Source organism: Musa acuminata, chromosome BXJ3-1 (assembly GCF_036884655.1).
Source record: "Musa acuminata AAA Group cultivar baxijiao chromosome BXJ3-1, Cavendish_Baxijiao_AAA, whole genome shotgun sequence".
Lineage (NCBI taxonomy): Eukaryota > Viridiplantae > Streptophyta > Magnoliopsida > Zingiberales > Musaceae > Musa > Musa acuminata.
In genome coordinates, this window is record NC_088349.1 from 41,677,366 (window position 1) to 41,694,831 (window position 17,466).

The 17,466-nt window shown below is 41.3% G+C and overlaps 2 protein-coding genes across 3 annotated transcripts; both read left to right on the forward strand.

Moving 5' to 3' along the window:
* The first annotated feature begins 3,157 nt into the window (after nt 1-3,157).
* Nucleotides 3,158-12,980, forward strand: LOC135585117 (probable sodium/metabolite cotransporter BASS2, chloroplastic). Of its 2 annotated transcripts, none has more exons than XM_065137644.1 (13): nt 3,158-3,504; nt 3,597-3,690; nt 6,433-6,556; nt 6,686-6,727; nt 6,858-6,971; nt 7,060-7,122; nt 8,104-8,231; nt 9,619-9,700; nt 9,813-9,864; nt 10,733-10,830; nt 11,196-11,357; nt 12,051-12,140; nt 12,600-12,980. In XM_065137644.1, the coding sequence occupies exons 1-13, from the start codon at nt 3,336-3,338 to the stop codon at nt 12,675-12,677; spliced, it is 1,296 nt and encodes a 431-aa protein (XP_064993716.1). In that variant the 5' UTR covers nt 3,158-3,335; the 3' UTR covers nt 12,678-12,980. The 2 variants fall into 2 exon arrangements, with proteins under 2 accessions (XP_064993716.1, XP_064993717.1); XM_065137645.1 differs by having other exon boundaries at nt 3,365-3,504; nt 3,592-3,690.
* A 1,294-nt stretch (nt 12,981-14,274) lies between these two features.
* LOC103974141 (indole-3-pyruvate monooxygenase YUCCA1-like) lies at nt 14,275-16,138 on the forward strand. The gene is made up of 4 exons (XM_009388904.3): nt 14,275-14,983; nt 15,093-15,341; nt 15,543-15,665; nt 15,905-16,138. Exons 1-4 carry the CDS (start codon nt 14,354-14,356, stop codon nt 16,100-16,102), a joined length of 1,200 nt encoding a protein of 399 aa, XP_009387179.2. The 5' UTR covers nt 14,275-14,353; the 3' UTR covers nt 16,103-16,138.
* Nucleotides 16,139-17,466: the final 1,328 nt, after the last annotated feature.

Here is a 17,466-nt window from a genome sequence, read left to right on the forward strand (position 1 = left end):
AGTAAGAAGATCGTCATAAAATCCAGGAGCTTGCCGAGAGTCTGCTGGAACATTGCTGAGAGATCGTCGGAAGTTCGCTGAAAGATCGCTGGAAGCTTATCGAAAGAAACCTAGACTTACATACTTTGTTTAGCTTAGTAAATATCTTAAAATTTATGGGTAGCATATAATTAGAATTAGAATTGGGCCAACCCAATTAGAAGACAGTTGGGCCAAGTTTGGGCTGTGTTGGGCCAAGAGAAAGGCCCAAACAGTGACCAAACAAGTGAAACCGTCATAGCACAGTCTTCGTCTTCTAGGCGGTGGGGCGGTGGTACCGCCTAGTGCAAGCGGTGGTACCACCCGTACCCTAAAATTTTGAGGGTTTGAATTTTGGGCTCCAAATTTGAATCCATTTGGGGCCTATAAATACCTCAGCTATTCCTGCATGGATTAGTAAGAAATCTTATAAATTTGAGTTCCCTCCTCCCAAAGCTTAGAGATGTTGAATCTCGTATTTTGATGATGAAACCAATTGATAATTGTGTTTATGTTTTAATCTGCGTTTTGAGTGACGCAGGATGCTTTGATCAGGATGAGACAATTAAAGTAGGAAAAATCATGCTGTGCTGGAGGAACATGTCAGAAGATTGGACGTCGGGCCGATGGATCGGTCGACGTATCGAAAGAAGGCTTCGGGCCGTGGACTTGGGCATCGGGCCAAGAAGAGCGGGTATTGTGCCAAGGATATCAGAGTTGCGGAGTCAACTGACCGATTGGGCAATAGGCCGTAGGAGATAACGATGCGCCGAATAATCGGATGAAGCGTCGAGGGACCAATGACATGCCGGACAACTTGGTTAATTGCTTAGGATTAATTATCTCGATCGAAGTTTTATTTCAAGTGTGTAGGATTAACTACGATGAAAGTAAGACATGCAGTAGGAGTTACGCCGGAGTCAAGACTATGATCACGTTGGGAGTTCGAGAGCTCGACGGAAGTCCGGACGGTCGTCGGATGTTCTACGGGAACAAATCTGAGAAGTCCAGGAGGTTGCCAAAAGAAGCTTGTCAGAACTCGCCAAGTGGATCGTCGTAAGTCCAGGAGTTTACCGGAAATCCGTCGGAGCATCGTCGGAGGTTCGCCGGAAGCTCACCGGAAGAAGCGATTGACGCACCGGAAGCAAGTTGTAGTAAATGTCTTAAGAAATTCGTAGTTAGCACGATGATTAAGTTAGAAATGGGAGGTGATCCCATTAACTTAATCTTGGGGCAATTGGGCCCTTGACAGACCCAAATTGGGCTGAATGGATCAACCCATTCGGACCCAGATTTCTTGGCTAGAGGTGGCATCGCCTGGGTCGGCGGTGGCATCGCATGGGTCGGCGGTGGCACTGCCCAGGGCTCAGTCTCCGAGCTCTTGCTGGGCGATGCAACCGCCTCTGACAGAGGTGAAACCGCCTGTGCTCAGTCTCCAAGCTCTAGGTAGGCGGTGCAACCGCCCTAGTTAGGCGGTGGCACCGCCTGAGCTCGGTCTCCGAGCTCTGGCAAGAGGTGCAACCACCCCTGATAGGAGGTGGCACTGCCCAGAGGCTCAGTCTCCTAAGCCCGTCAAAAGGAGTGAAACTGTAAAAGGGTGGTTGCCCTTCGCCTATTGAAGGAAGGCCTCTAGTGGACGTCGGTGACCTCGTCGGTGGAGGAAGCCAGAAGTGGATGTAGGTCAAGATTGACCGAACCACTCTAAAATCGTGGTGCTCTCTGATTTGCATTTACTTTGAGCATATTATCTTTACTGCAAACCTCCTCAATAGCTTACTGTCTTCTGTGAATTTACGATCGTGTTTTAAAGTTCAGTATTTTCCGAATCGGTATTTAGACGTAAATCAGTTTTATCGTACGAACATCATATTTCAATTTGCGCTTACATTCTGATTTTCATCATAACTGCAAACTCCCTTTATAGATTCGCTTTAACTGCATCTTGCTTGATCACAAGTTAAAGTGATTTACGAATCAGCTTTTCTACCGAAATCGCTCTTATCGTACGAACGCAGTTTTAATCATCGAAAGTTTTCCGCTGCACTAATTCACCCCCCCCTCTTAGTGCTCTTGATCCTAACAAGAGAGAGTTCTAATGGAGGTGTGAGAGGGATACCTTGTAAAAGAGGGTTGTAAAAGGTTGTCTTCTAAATATATGAAAAGGAGAAGAGGGGTGTAAAAGAGTAGTTGGTCTTCGTCTATCGAAAGAAAATCGATAATGGATGCCGATGGCCTCGACGGAAGAGGAATCGGCGAAGTGGATGTCGGTCACGACGATCGAACCACTATAAAAATCTGGTTTGCGTTTCTCTTGTGTAATTTACTTTACTACAAACTATTTTACTTGCTTTACATCCACTACGCTCTTCTATATGCTTTCAAGGTTAATACCTTTATGAAATGGTTTTTCATCGAAAACGGATTTAATCGCAACGAAGTTTTGAACCGACATAATTTTTACTACTGCACTAATTCACCCTCTCTCTGAGTGCCGACTCTTTTCCTAACAACATAACTATCTCACACGTGGATTTAAGTTTTATGGATTTTTACACATCAATCTTCGCACGACGACGAACATTTTTTTGAGAAATTTAAGGTTTTTTGTTTTCTATTCTTCCGTTGCACATATGATGTCGCCCCTAGATTTTCCTACAAGTAATTAATCTTTACCTATTAGAAAAAAAAATCAGTAGTAAAAGTTGTTTGGAAACTTGGATAAAGCATCACATGTCCTCAAGTGGGAGATTTTGGTGATGATGGTGTATTTTGCATCCAAGTTTTTTTTTAGTTATATCATTACATGTTTATATTCATCAAGTGCACTAATTTTTTTAAAAATTTAAAAATAATAATAATAATAATTTTTATATTATAATTGTTTAAAAAATAAAAATTTATCAGTACATTGGAACCATCGATTTCGATTTCGATTCCAAAATCATTTAATTTTAATTTTAATTTCCATGGAATCGAAACCAATTTCAAAATCAAAATCGACGATTTCGGTTCGCGACCAAAATACATCACTCAACTCGGTTCGCATGTGCACGGGTTTGACCAATAGGAAGAGCGCTCTGCTGAGATCCGACTCACCATTTCGTCCGAGTCTCACAGTGAGCGAACCCTAACACTTCGATAGAGAGTCGGAAGAAGGGAGGAAAAGAACGCGGTCTCGTCCTACAGCAAGTCATGTGTGGTTCCCTCGTAATCCACGCCCACCCATCCGTCCCTCTTCGTTCGACGACAAACCGAGCCGATTCGGGCCTCCTCCTACTCGCCCCAAAACGCAGACTCCGCCCTCGGCCGCTAAACCCATGGCTACAACGGTGAGGACGGCGACGGTAGCGTCTTCCTCCTCCTATGTGGCCTCCATCTCTCGGGTCCTCTGCAGAGACAGTGGATCTCAGTCGCGACACGCCATGGCCGCCAAGTGCTGCTCCTTCTCGTCATATATTGCCCGTTGCGTCCTCCAACCCCCTCATGGTACGCGCTCTATCTGTTCTGCTAGCTGGATTCATGCGGCTCCGGCTGTGACCAAAACATGGCGCTTACTGTTCCTTCTGTTTCAAGATTAGCTTTGGGAAGTGGGTCACCGATGCCGAATGGAGGAAGAGGAAGGAACGAGGCGGTTGCCTGCTCGATGGCGTCGCCCATCATCCCGGTTTTGAGGTGTGTCCTTTTTGATCGATTTCGTCGCCGACCATCTAAATTTAAATAGAAACACATGAAGTGAAGTTAAATCTGATTTGTGTGATTAAATCTACTGCAGTGAACGTATGTTATAATTTTCCTTTTCAGATAAATGATGAGATTTATATTTCCCAAAAAAGAAAAAAAAAACATTTACAGCTCTTTCGTTGGCCCCTAGTAAATCTGGTGTGCATGTTGCAGACATGTATTGCAATGACGCTTGACTTTGACTACAGATGGACATATCGTTTAACTATTCCATTTGAGATTACACATGACAATTTTTCATTAGCAAACCATAAAATACGTACAAATGTTTGTATGATACAAATGTAGAATTGTTTATGTAAAATTACTCTAAAGTGGGGCATACCTAGGGATCAATTTCCATGAGTTTACATGCATGATAACACCAACGATTAATAAAATTCTATTGTAAGACTTATGAAAAATATTATGCAATTCACAAACACTTAAATAATTACCTCGGTATATGTAATATCATGAAAAAACATTAATGCATTGATGCTAAATTTTCTTGAAAATGTGGGGGCTTTCAAATTGCATTAATAGTGACACTAGTATCATGTTTGCATATATGAATTTGTTTAATATGTGCAATAATCTATATGCAAGGCTTATGAAAAGTATTGTGCAATCCACAAACACTTGAATAATTACCATTGTGTATGTAATATTATGAAAAAAAATTAATTCATTGATCCTAAATTTTCTTGAAAATGTGGAGGCCTTTCAAATTGCATAAATAGTGACATTAGTGTCATGTTTTCATATATGAATTTGATTAATACGTGCAATAATTTATAATCTTTTATTATGATAAATTGTAATTACATATTGATATCTATAGTGTTATGTTCAGAAATGATGTATTCTATATGACGAATAATATGCTTATTCTTATCATGAATGCTAGCATTGATTAAAACAAAATTAACATAACTATAAAATATGTCATCATAAAGGTATTTATAAATTGACTATTGTCTTGATATCATCGAGGGGGATGGGTTTAGCTTATAATGGGTCTTCCAACCATGCGAACCCAACCCCTGTGATGAGAAATCCCTGAAGGAGGTTCAATATGATAATAACTAGTCGATTGGTACACCAAGGAGCATGATTGTGTGGCATATTAATGCACTATATAGATTGGAGTTCAATTATAATCTCGTTACTATGTTGACGAATGCTCCTATATAGAGACATAGGAAGAGTATAACTCTTAAAGAGACCTGAGATAGTATTTTCACGAGATGTGACTCTCTGTACGTCACTGGTAGATTCTTGCGGTTACGGAATCGTTACATTATCTCATGAATAAACAAGATACTCACGCATAGCCATTAATGCATAAATCTATAAAGATATATTTCATACTATATTTGAGTTAGTTGGACTCTAGCTTAAAGGAATGTAGCTCAAGACCTGGTTCACACTATTTTCGATGAATACTTTCTTCACTAAAGAAAGCTAAAGATACCTTTTTTACCACACAGTAATTGCACCTATAATATTTTATTTATTTATTTGAGTATTTGGAAATTTTGAGTTTTATGGGGGATTGTTGGAACATTAATGAGAAGACTCTAAATTTCCTTTTGCATACTTGCTGAAATTTCTTTTGCACACTTCTGTTGTAGGGACATCTAGAGTTGAGGGAAATTGTTTCCCCCTCTTATTACTCACTCTCTGTTAAGTCATTAAGTGACTTGATAGATAAGATGGTAGGTCAAAACCATTTATGTGTTAGATTGGATGTGCATTGACTTGTTTTTTATTTTACCTTTTTACCCTTGTTGCCCTTGTTGTAACGACATTTTTTTGTCGTTGCATCGCCCATGCGACATGTGACTTGGGAAGACCCTATGACCCATGAACTTCCATAGATGGACCTATGAGAGGTTGCAAGTGGGCTGATCTTTGTGGAGCAATATCGCAAGGGCGAAGCGCGACTTAGGCAACGCAAGCTAAGTTCGCATCTTTGCCGTAAGGGTGCCTCGTGACTTAGGCAACGCAAGCTAAGTTTGCATCTTGACCGCAAGGGTGCCTCACGCCTTAGTCAATTCCAGCTAAGGTCGTGACAATACGGAAGATGTTATAAAAGTCTACTTCTTCCTTAGCGAGAGGTAACATTCAAAAAACCCTTGTTTTGTCTTTCTTTCTTCTTTCTTCCTCATATATTTGATTTTATGTTGGTGCTGGGACATCTTCGAGGATCCCTCAGAATTGTGCTCTTAGATGGATCCTACCCAGTTGTATCTTGGGATGGTTTTCATGATCAAACCTGCACGAAGGCTCGAATACGTCTTAGGACAGCTATTCGTGCCTTCGGATCTTTTCTAATTTTTTTTCTCAATTTCAATCGCATGTTATTTGATTAAATTTCTTACTTGGATTGATTTTATTTATTTTTTCCCTAACATAGCATGTTCTTGTTGCACTAGAATCTGTATTTCATTCTGGCTCATCTTAGGGATGATGTGGTTAACAATCAATTTGTGATACAATATCAGTATTTTATCTTAAAAAAGAAGTACAATTTAGATTTGTCTTATCCAGCATGCTTAAGTTTATATTTGCTTATTTTCTTTGAATAATGTCCTTTTCTAACTCCATGCAATTAAAATTATCTTTTGCTAGAATCTAGATACTAGTATGATGCATGGTCGCCTTTTTCATTGTGAACTAAATTTTCAGGAGTCGACAAGTTTTGTGCAAAGCTGAAGCAAATGCTTCTGGGGATTTTCCAAATAATCCTGTGGCTGAAATGAGCCAGTATGAGAGTATAGTTGAACTACTTACGACTCTTTTCCCTGTTTGGGTATGATCCAATTGTTCATCTTGTTAAATCTGCATTAATCTCCTCTCTTCTTCCTGAGTTTGCTTTCAGCTTTAATATCGAAGTTATAGCAAGTGGAGTTATCCAAATAAACTCCTTTCTATTTGACAGGTCATACTAGGGACTATTATTGGCATATACAAGCCATCTATGGTAACAACCCTTTCCTCCACTTAAGCCATTTGATTTCAGAGCTGTTTTCATTGTTTGTGTTTTACAACTTCCTATTTTGCTTCTGATATAACAGCTTTCTAACTACCTGATATTAACTTTCTGTCGATAGGTTACCTGGCTGGAGACAGACCTTTTCACTGTAGGTTTGGGATTCCTGATGCTATCCATGGGTTTGACGCTTACATTTGAGGATTTCAGAAGATGCTTGAGAAACCCATGGACAGTGAGTTGCTCGAACACCTTGATTATTCCATGGAGATTATTTGTTGATGTTCACTATCACACATCTTTTATTTCTGTTCCATTTGCAGGTAGGCGTAGGATTCCTTGCACAATATTTAATTAAACCTTTGCTAGGCTTTGCGATTGCTATGGTATGGAGACCCTATCTCTAGCAGTATTAAGATTAAACATTACTGTCCTTTTCTTCTTTTTCATCCATAGCAAAGATTTCAGATTTTTAGGACTGATTTAAGAGATGATTCTGATGCAGATTTATCCTTGATATTTTTGTCTGATCTCAAGTAAAACTCGTGTTCTATTATTGCGAACTGATAGTAAATCTGTAGTGATTTCTTCGAATCCGTAAAAATGTGTCCTTTAGGAGGCTTTTGATTGATAAATACCAAATACTTTATAAACTCAAGAATAATTAGAGCCAGCCACTTATAGTTGGTGATCTTGTTTACTTGGTCTCATGAGCTACTAACAAACAAAAACAACTAAAACATAACCATGTAGCATAGAATAAATTATATCATTCTTCAATAAGCTTGAGGAAAAACTGAGAAGTCATAAATGGTTGAAAGGAAAAATTAGAATATTCAAATCTGCAAGAAAAGGAAACCTACATTCCATAAAGCCTCGGGTCCTGGAGATTTTACACCAAGAAATTCATTTCCAAATTCTCTCCAATTATCTGTTTGAACAATTTTGCAAAGATGAGAATGTTTGTCAGAATAAATTATTGAAGCAAACCTTTTAAGCATAAAATGATAAATTATATTTATTTTTAACATCTTAGCACTTAAAAAAATCCAAGACTATTACAACCACATAATGATGTTTTAACTTTTAAGTGCTGTGAGCATCCGACTTTCTATTCAATATGCTTCTAAACCCAATATCCATCAAAGCATATTCATTTGATTCTTTATATAGCTTTTCTCATGCGCTTTTGTACATAGAAAATTGTATCTTCATTTTAGGCTCTCCAAAGCATCCGATATCTCATTTCTTATATGAAGTATTTTGCTAGTTATGCTAAAAACGAATTGCTTTGTCATGTTGTGTTTGTTGAGTCTTATATTTTTGTTATTTGTGTGTGCTGAATACCATCCTTCCTCTTACTGCAGACACTGAAATTATCGGCTCCTCTTGCAACTGGTCTTATTCTGGTATCATGTTGTCCTGGAGGCCAAGCATCCAATGTTGCGACTTATATATCCAAAGGAAATGTCGCACTTTCAGTCCTTATGACAACGTAAGTTTCTGTATTTGGTGTTGTTTGGTGATCCCTAATTGCTTATACGCAGACCAAAATATCCTGAATCCTCATAATGAGCTACAAAATACCTGGGAACCTATATTTTTTTCCTTAGTCCTACCTAGGATCTCAATTTTTTGTGATTCAGGAAGTGCAAGTGGATACTTCTGTGAGCAACACAGTTAATTTACACAGTTGTGTCAGTGTTAATGATGAAATTGGAAAGAACTCATTTGTTATTTGATTGAGAAAGTGATTGGCATCGTGCTGGTTGTATGAGGACAATTACTACTAACGTTATTAGTATATTACTGTTTTTCTTGCTCTCTGTCCTTGCTGTTTGTTGATATATGCATGTGTAACAGTTATTAGTTGCAATATGATATTTTGATAATAGTCTAAATAAGTTGATTATACTCAATTGAAGTAGGCACATGACAAGTTCAAATAAAATAAGTTTACTGTTTAAGGGAATCTTTGTACAGTTAAAAGCTTGTCTTTATTAATATCACGGAATTTATGTCTTAGGCGTCGTGATGTATGATTTCTTTTCCCCATTATTGCGAGTGTGAACTTTTAAATGATGAACTTCCCTGATAACAAGGTACGTTGTTTCGGGTATTGGACTTGTATCGGTCGCTGGCTGAACCGGTGCGTATCAGTCCATAATGATGTCCTGACATATGGAACACCCCCTACATCGATATTTCCCGGTGACTCGAAGCAGAAGGAACAGATGACAGTGGAGGAATAGGAAGGAGCAAGGAGGAGGAATAAAGAAGAGGAGCCAGTGAAGAAAGAGCAAGGAAGAGGCGCATACTCGGTAGGTGGTGCACGGCATAGGATAAGACAGTTTTTTCTTTTTTATATGGTCAGACTGGACCACTCGAAATTGGGTGATCCTCATACCAGTACTTACTGCCCATTTCTTACCAGTCAAGGTGAAATGGCATTCCCTCCTGAAAATATAAGCTTTATTGTGTTCCTGACAAGTGGAATCCCTTAACTGAGACTGAACAACATATTGAATGTTTGAGGTATTGCAAATTGCAGAGATAGTGATACTTTTATCTAGTTGATAGGGGCATATTATGTGGGAATTTTTATGACCATCTACAAAATTATACACAATGCCATTAATTTGTTAATCACTGTAAAATAAGATATTCACCATGCTCAAGTTTTGCTAAACATGTTTCAAGATCTGGATGCTGTACTGGTATGACTCTATCTTTATATTACAGAGTTGAACTTTGATACTTTGTTTACCAATTCGGTGTGAATTTATTTGTAGTTTTTTTTTACACTGAAATTCTTCTTGCAAACCATGTTCGGTGTGATTTTTATCACCACACTAACAATTGTTCCTCTAAAAAATTTTCAGTTGTTCGACAATTGGTGCTATAGTCATGACACCCCTTCTTACTAAGCTCCTTGCCGGCCAGCTTGTTCCTGTTGATGCAGCTGTAAGGATATGCTTCCTTCTTTTTAGATACAAATAATCAGTGGTTTTTGACTAGATATATTGTATATAAGACATTCATAGTTTACTAATAGAACAAAAATGTTTCTCTTCAGGGATTGGCCATCAGTACTTTTCAGGTGGTTTTGGTGCCCACTATTGTTGGAGGTAACTCTTTTTTTTTTGGAGAAGCAGCTAAAAAAATGATATGTCAATACACACAGAAAATTTGACCTCTGTGTATTTTGATTCATAAAACTAGAGCTCAAAGAATGACACATCCGAATGGGAAAAGTTGTCATGCATATAACACAATCACATACTTGCTACCTACACACTGTAATCACACTCTTTCTAGTACTTTCCTTTCTCGGATCCTGTCACTCTACAACAGATAAAGTTTCTCTGTAGCTTTGATTTTCTCATATCCTCCTAGAATTAGTGGGTCCACAGAGTGATAAAGGACCCTTAAGCTCTTCAAGTACACTATAAAATGGTGAGACATTTTTTTTGTTTTGTTGAGGGTGGGATCTTTGAAATTTTTCTGAAGCATGAGATAAGTGTGCTGGAGGGAGAGAAGTGTATCTTTACCCCAGATTTGTTGCTTTTGCTTGTACTTTAGACTGTTCCCATTACTTTTCTCCCAAAGCAGATGTAATCTACAAATTATAATTTTGAATATGGTGCTTATAGCCTATGGGATTAGAGGGTCTGGAACTTCCATTTGTAGGGGGTCTAGTAGATTATGCAGGCTTCCCATCAAAGTTAATGCACTCCCCAAGGGCTCCTAAGGAGTGGGCATCACCTTTCCAATCACCTCCTGCATTGGACTTGAGTCCTGTACAAAAGGTCTCTACTCTGAGGAGGGTAGTGTAAGCATGACTTCTTTTCCTGTTGGATGGAAAGTGTAGCAACTCCAGCTGATATAACATCTATCAGATTTAATTTATGTGTATAGTAATAATAATTTCCTTTAAAATGTTCAGCTTGCATGCATCCAGACCTAATAATGAACTTAATGGTTTGTCTTTGGCAGTGTTGTCACATGAGTATTTCCCAAAGTTTACTGAGCGAATAATCACACTTACGCCACTGATTGGAGTTATCCTTACGACATTGCTATGTGCAAGCCCTGTAAGTATGCGTGACAGTAAGTTTAAGTTAATATGGAGTAATTTGCATATCTGAATCTCTGAATTTGAACTAAAGTGCTATTTTTTTCCTAATGTTTTAGTGCTACCTATGATTTCTATTATTGGTGAGCTTTAGTCGCAGAGGAAAAAGTTAGTAAAAAGGGTTTTATTGGTTTCAGAAAGACATCATTACTCATTTCATAGTTTCATGGATCATTCTGGAGAATATCACTTTCCACTGCAGCGAATTCTAGTTTGACATGCACTGGTTGATGATCGAGGGATGTTGTCTGGGTGTCATTTGATATTTTCGTTAGCACCATTCTTTGAATGAGATAAATAACTTTTTATTTTATTCTTCACAAGATTGGGCAAGTTGCAGTAGTCTTGAAGGCTCAAGGAGCACAACTTATTATTCCTGTAGCTCTCCTTCATGCTGCAGCATTTGCTCTTGGTTATTGGTGTTCAAGATTGTCATCATTCGGGGAATCCACTTCTCGTACCATTTCCATAGAATGCGGAATGCAGGTACTATATCTGTACTCAAGCTAGTGAAAAAACCAAACCACTTGAATCAAATTACATTTTAATATTTGTAAAAATCAATCAGAATACCTTTGCAAAAGTTAATATGTATATTGTGAAAATGTTCATTTTTGTTAGTGGTTTTAAAGAAAGGCTTTTTTTTTTTTCATTTGCACATGTATCATGAGCTTGCGTCTTTGCTATCGACATCCAGTAAGTTGCAAGCTTCTTTTAGAATAAACTAGCATGTGTATTCTTGTAGCATGATACCACAGTAATCCTGTACTCACTTAGAATCAAGGGCCTTCATAAATATTAGATTGTTTTCTACAAGAGTTTCCCTTACTATCAATCGAGGGATCCTAGATAATCAGACTTTAAATTAAGCACTCCTGCATGTTTCCTGTTCAAATTATGCACGAAGTATCATATAATTTTTTTTTTAATTCTGTTTGGCATAACTTGCAGAATCATTAGTATTTTTTGGAATTTCATGTTTCAATATGCTTTTCTTCGATCTGGTCTCATGCTAGTTCAACTTTAACATTTGCTGGTAGCACTTGGCATGTATTACAAATACGTGTTGCAAATCCTTGGACACTTGGACCTGCTAGAGGTGGCTTTTGTAGAGATTACGATGAGAACTACTGAAAAATGCTTTCTGGAAATTTAATTTGCTGCATGTCTTTGGTGCAGAGTTCTGCTCTTGGATTTTTGCTTGCCCAAAAACATTTCACAAATCCTCTCGTAGCTGTTCCTTCAGCTGTCAGTGTTGTCTTCATGGCGGTATGAATTTTGGTGGAAGCCACATCGGCATTGATTCTTTATTATTTTTGTTTTATATATTTTAGTAACGAATGAATGTTTACAAAACCTTTTCCAGTCAGCGCTTACATACATGTGTGCTGCCTAAAGTTGCTAAGGTGTTGTCTTTGAATTGGTCTTTGTTCACGATACGTCCATTTTTGGCTGGCAAAGACATGGCAACTGGGTTTTAACCTGGAATTAGTGAAAAAATGGTTATTCTCGGAATCTGACATGAAATTGTATCAGATCACAATCTTTTAGTAGAAGAGATCTGGTAAAAATTTGGTTTCTTTTGTAAATCCCAATGTCCGAGTTTAAGGCTCGGAGATCCGTTTTGTTTGAAATGGATATAAAAAATAAGATAGAAAATGCTTGATTTTGTTTCGGCAAACAAGTTTCTTACTGTAACTTATCACACTGCATCTTATATTTTGACAGCTTGGTGGGAGTGCCCTAGCCGTGTTTTGGAGGAACAGGCCGATTCCTGTGGATGACAAGGATGACTTCAAAGAATGAGGTGATTCTTGTTCTTTGGTTGCCATTGAAATCTCGAAGCTATTACTGAGAGGTCATATTGGTAGATGCAAGTCTTTTTGTCGGAGAACTTGTTTGGGTTTTTTGGTCTGCAGATATTTGAGTTAGCATTAGTCTTTTATTGATCCTTCCCCGACAAGACTTTCGTTTTCCAACATGCCAAAATCATTCATTTGAATAAATCTTTCGTTCTGAGTCACACATATGATATTTGTATAACTAATTCATTAACTTATTTTCATCTTAAAATCATCATTCAGAATCAATATAGTTATGATGGTTTTATGTCTGTGTCTTATAATTTTTACTTATGTTCAATGCCATTATTGGTTTAGATATTATTATTCTTGATGATATTTGAACTATTAGTATAATAAGTTTAAATCCTTAGTTACGATTATCATTGGTTTATAATATTTAAATACAAGTTTATGATAATAAACTCATGCTTTTGTAAATTTCTTCAAATTCTTTTCGATACTATATATATATATATATATATATATATATATATATATATATATATATATATATATATAAAAGTTAAAGTGAACAGGCGACTTGCGATATCCCATCGCACGTCAAGAACCATAAAGACCAGCGTCACCATGTCGTCAATCCCCATCCTACTCGTCCCCGCAGCAGCAGCGTCACCATGTTATTGGTGTTGATGATGATGATGTTGATGGGTTTCTGTAAGAGAAAGAGCGAGGGATTTGGGGTGATCTTTCCTATTCAGGGAAATCTCCCATGAGATAGGGAGGTGGAAGCAAGCAGAGAAGAAGAGAAGCAGAGAGGAGGGACGAAACGAAGCCCTCGTCGTCATCACCCAGTTCCAGAAGCAGTGGCACTGAAACCATGTCGCCGATTGGTCAAGCTCGTCACCGAAAACTCCTCTCCTCAACACAGCCTCGGTGACTGCAACCCGGCGTGAGCACCACTGGAGTTACTAATGATTAATTTGCTGGGCGACAGTGAAAACACTGGCACGAAGGACGTGCCGTGTGCTGAACCCCTTGGCCGGGGATTTGACCGTGAACGAACGTGACAGGCAACGGTAGCCCAAATCCAAATCCAAATCCAATCTCCTCTTGCAGCCAGCCGATCTGCAACAGGACCCGTCGACTAGCTAGCTAATGAATGATGCAATCGCTGCTCGATGATTCTTCCCTGCATCATGTACTCATCATCAACCTTACGGTCGCGTTGCCTTCTTCTCTCTCGCTCTAGACATTATGAGGAAGAGTGGAGCCTCGCGTTCGACGCCCTCCGATTAGTTTCACCTGCGTAATCCCAATTAGATCCTCCACCCTCTCCGTCTCTCGGCAGAGAATAACCATTTAGGGAGAGAGAAAGAACCAAATCCTTTGCCTCAGTTCTCACGCATCTCCACATTTCACACTCGTCGTTGTCTTCTTCTCTGTTCTGCAAGCAGAAACCTCCCCCATTAAACCCCCCGCGCGAACACCCCAAGTTCCAAAACATCCGCTCTCTCTTTTCATCCTTTCTCGACCCCTATAAGACCCCGTCCGGTTCCTCTTCCTCCCTCGCTCGTTCACAGAGCGATAGAACAACCTGAGCATAACACAGCCATAACGCAGGAAGAACCCAAAGAAGCCGGAGGGAAAACAGAGTAGAACAGAGGGCACATTGGTTCCATGGGGGAAGCCGAGGCTGATTCGAGCCCATCTACATGGCTGCCTGGCCCCCTCATTGTCGGCGCCGGCCCCTCCGGCCTCGCCGTCGCGGCCTGCCTTGCCGACGTCGGAATCCCCTCCACCGTCCTCGAGAAGTCGAGTTGCGTTGCCTCGCTCTGGCAGCACCGCACCTACGACCGCCTGCGCCTCCACCTCCCGAAGCAGTTCTGCGAGCTCCCTCTGATGGGCTTCCCCGACGGGTTCCCCAAGTACCCGTCGAAGCATCAGTTCATATCCTACCTGGAATCCTACGCCACCGCATTCGGCATCCGGCCGCGGTTCGGGACCGAGGTCCTGGACGCGGCGTTCGACCGGGGAATCGGGGCTTGGAGAGTCCGGACTCGCGGCGGCGAGGATTTCGTGAGCCGGTGGTTGGTGGTGGCGACGGGCGAGAACGCGGAGCCGGTGGTGCCGGAGTTCCCGGGGATGGAGCGGTTCGGCGGGCGCGTCGTCCATACGTGTGCCTACAGGTCTGGTGCTGACTTCAGGGGGGAGAAGGTGTTGGTGGTCGGCTGTGGGAATTCCGGCATGGAGGTAAGCTTGGACCTCTTCCGCAATGACGCGAGGCCTCACATGGTGGTCAGGAACACAGTAAGCTTCCCCTTCTGCTGACTATCCTCCCTCGCATTGTATAATAAGCCCAATCTTTCTTCTCCACCATCTGTAATGCTCCGTCCCGATCGGTTCTGCTGGTGTTCAGGTGCATGTGTTGCCGCGAGAGATGTTAGGGTGGTCGACGTTCGTAGTAACCATGGCGCTCCTCAGGTGGCTGCCGCTGAGGCTGGTGGATCAGTTCCTGTGCGCCATGGCGCATCTCATGTTCGGCGACACCGACCGGCTCGGCCTCCGGAGGCCCAAACTGGGGCCCATGGAGCTCAAGAACCTCGCCGGCAAGACTCCGGTCCTCGACGTCGGCGCCCTCGCCCTAATCCGATCAGGAAACATCAAGGTGACGACCTTCCCACACGCTGCATGCCCTGCATTTGATACATCCTCTTCGTTACATCTCATTATTATATTAAGTGAATCGGAAAACTCTTACGAACAAGGCAAAATCTCCATCAAATATATATGTATATAATTTTCTCGAGCTCGACTGTTGTTATGCTAAATGTTCTATTTCTCTTCCGTTGCTTTCACGGGTGCGAAGGTGATGCGAGGGGTGAAGGAGATAACCAGAGGAGGAGCAAAGTTCGTGGATGGAATGGAAGAGCAGTTCGACGCTATTATTCTGGCGACGGGTTACAGGAGCAACGTGTCTTCCTGGCTCATGGTAATATATATATATATATAAATGCTTCACATGCATGCCTTGTCTCTTTCCCCCTTCTTCCTCGCAGGAGCAGTCGACCGTGGTGTGGAACCATGGATTCTGGTTCATTAATATGTTGTGGAGATGGTAGTCTGTACCATGCAACATAATATAACGGGGACAAAAGTAAATGGTTCTCTTCTAGCGATCATACATCGTGGTGATTGATTGATGCGCAAACGCTGTTGTAACAATGGCAGGACGACGGTGGTCTGTTCACGAAGGAAGGCATGGCGAAAGACCCGTTCCCTGGAGGTTGGAAAGGGGAGAAGGGACTCTACTGCGTGGGCTTCACCAGGCGCGGCCTCCTCGGAGCCTCCCATGACGCTCTCAACATCGCCAGGGACATCCTTCTCCAGCGGAACAACCCCTCCTCCCACCATTTGGCCAAGCAATGATGGTGAGGCCGCCTGCTCCATCTTCTTCCTGTGGTGGATGAGCTGACGACCGAGACCTCGTGCTCTCCGTCTCTGTACATAAACCCAATTTTGCATGCATGCAACACATATATATCTTCGTGATGTGGAAACGGGCAAAGTCGTCTCCTTCGCACGAAAGCATTGCTTCTCGGAGAATGCTAAAACAAGAGAAGTTGGAGGGGGCGTTCGATCCTTCCGTGGCCTGAAATCGTTAGGAGGAACTCCGTCGGAGGTTGTCTGCGCTCGCACAGTGATGTGGACCTTTTCTGCTTTGGCTTCTGCCGCGGCATTCATAGCTGCGAGCTGGAGAAGAAGGCAGACTTATCAGGGGAATAAATGACACCATGGGAAACCTTGTGATCCTCTGGTGCTCCCTTCAATGACTCTCCACATTGAAGAAGATGCGGCAGAAGAAGAGGTCACGCTTTGTTGGGTGAAGTGCGTCGCCAGTCTCTTACGTTAAACCTCTCTGACAGTGAATTAATGGAAGCAGAAACACTAAAGAAGGGACACTTCATTTCTAACCAGTGTTTTGAGTCCCCCAACCACACCACAACCACAACTTGGGGATCTATCTATCTATCTATCTATCTATCTCTTAGGAGCATTTTCTCACCATGAATCTCCCATCGTTTGCCCAAGATCTTGTGTGCTGACTTGCATGTCCTTGTCATTGCTAGACCTGTACTGATGATGATGCATGTCGTCGATGATGTCGTCGATGGAGGTCATCAGCTCGACGGGACGGCAGCGGCTATAATGATGAGTAATTGCTTGAGGAGATGGATGTACACCTGAGTGGCGATCGCCGGTGGCTTCATTGTATGGAACACCCTCAGAATACAAAGGTCAACTCCAATAAAGTCTCCTCGGTACTCCTCGCCCGTTCTCTATCTGAATAATTTAGACAATGATGGGGCGCTAGCTATGGCTGCACTGCCACCACCCACTGCATGCTTGGCTTGTACGTATCAGAATGAATGCACTGCGTCAGCCATGCGTAGCAATTAATCCTCCCCACTCCGAATAGGCGTGAAAAATGGGGAAAAATCCGCAAAGATCATCATCGATCGACAGCACGAGAATTGAGACACACAATCTGCACCACCGACTGCTTTGCTGCATGCGTCGTGTCCGCAACTACGTGTACGTGCCGTGGGTGAGGGGATCTATCTATGGGCCCCACTTAAATAGCTTTGGCATGTCACTTCGTTCGATCACGATTAAATCCGATCGATTCCGTATCGGATCTAACTATGGATGTTTGTTCGTCTTCGTTGTCACCCTGAAATTAAATCCGGGTCGGATCGATCACTTCTAATGATCCGATAAGTCTTCCCTAA

Coding starts and splice junctions, on each gene's coding strand:
- LOC135585117 (XM_065137644.1), top strand. CDS start 3,336: ATGGCTACAACGGTGAGGACGGCGACGGTAGCGTCTTCCTCCTCCTAT. Junction 8,232..9,618: donor CTTTCAGTCCTTATGACAAC/GTAAGTTTCTGT, acceptor AAAAATTTTCAG/TTGTTCGACAATTGGTGCTA. Junction 9,701..9,812: donor TTGTTCCTGTTGATGCAGCT/GTAAGGATATGC, acceptor GTTTCTCTTCAG/GGATTGGCCATCAGTACTTT.
- LOC103974141 (XM_009388904.3), top strand. CDS start 14,354: ATGGGGGAAGCCGAGGCTGATTCGAGCCCATCTACATGGCTGCCTGGC. Junction 14,984..15,092: donor ACATGGTGGTCAGGAACACA/GTAAGCTTCCCC, acceptor GCTGGTGTTCAG/GTGCATGTGTTGCCGCGAGA. Junction 15,342..15,542: donor TCCGATCAGGAAACATCAAG/GTGACGACCTTC, acceptor ACGGGTGCGAAG/GTGATGCGAGGGGTGAAGGA.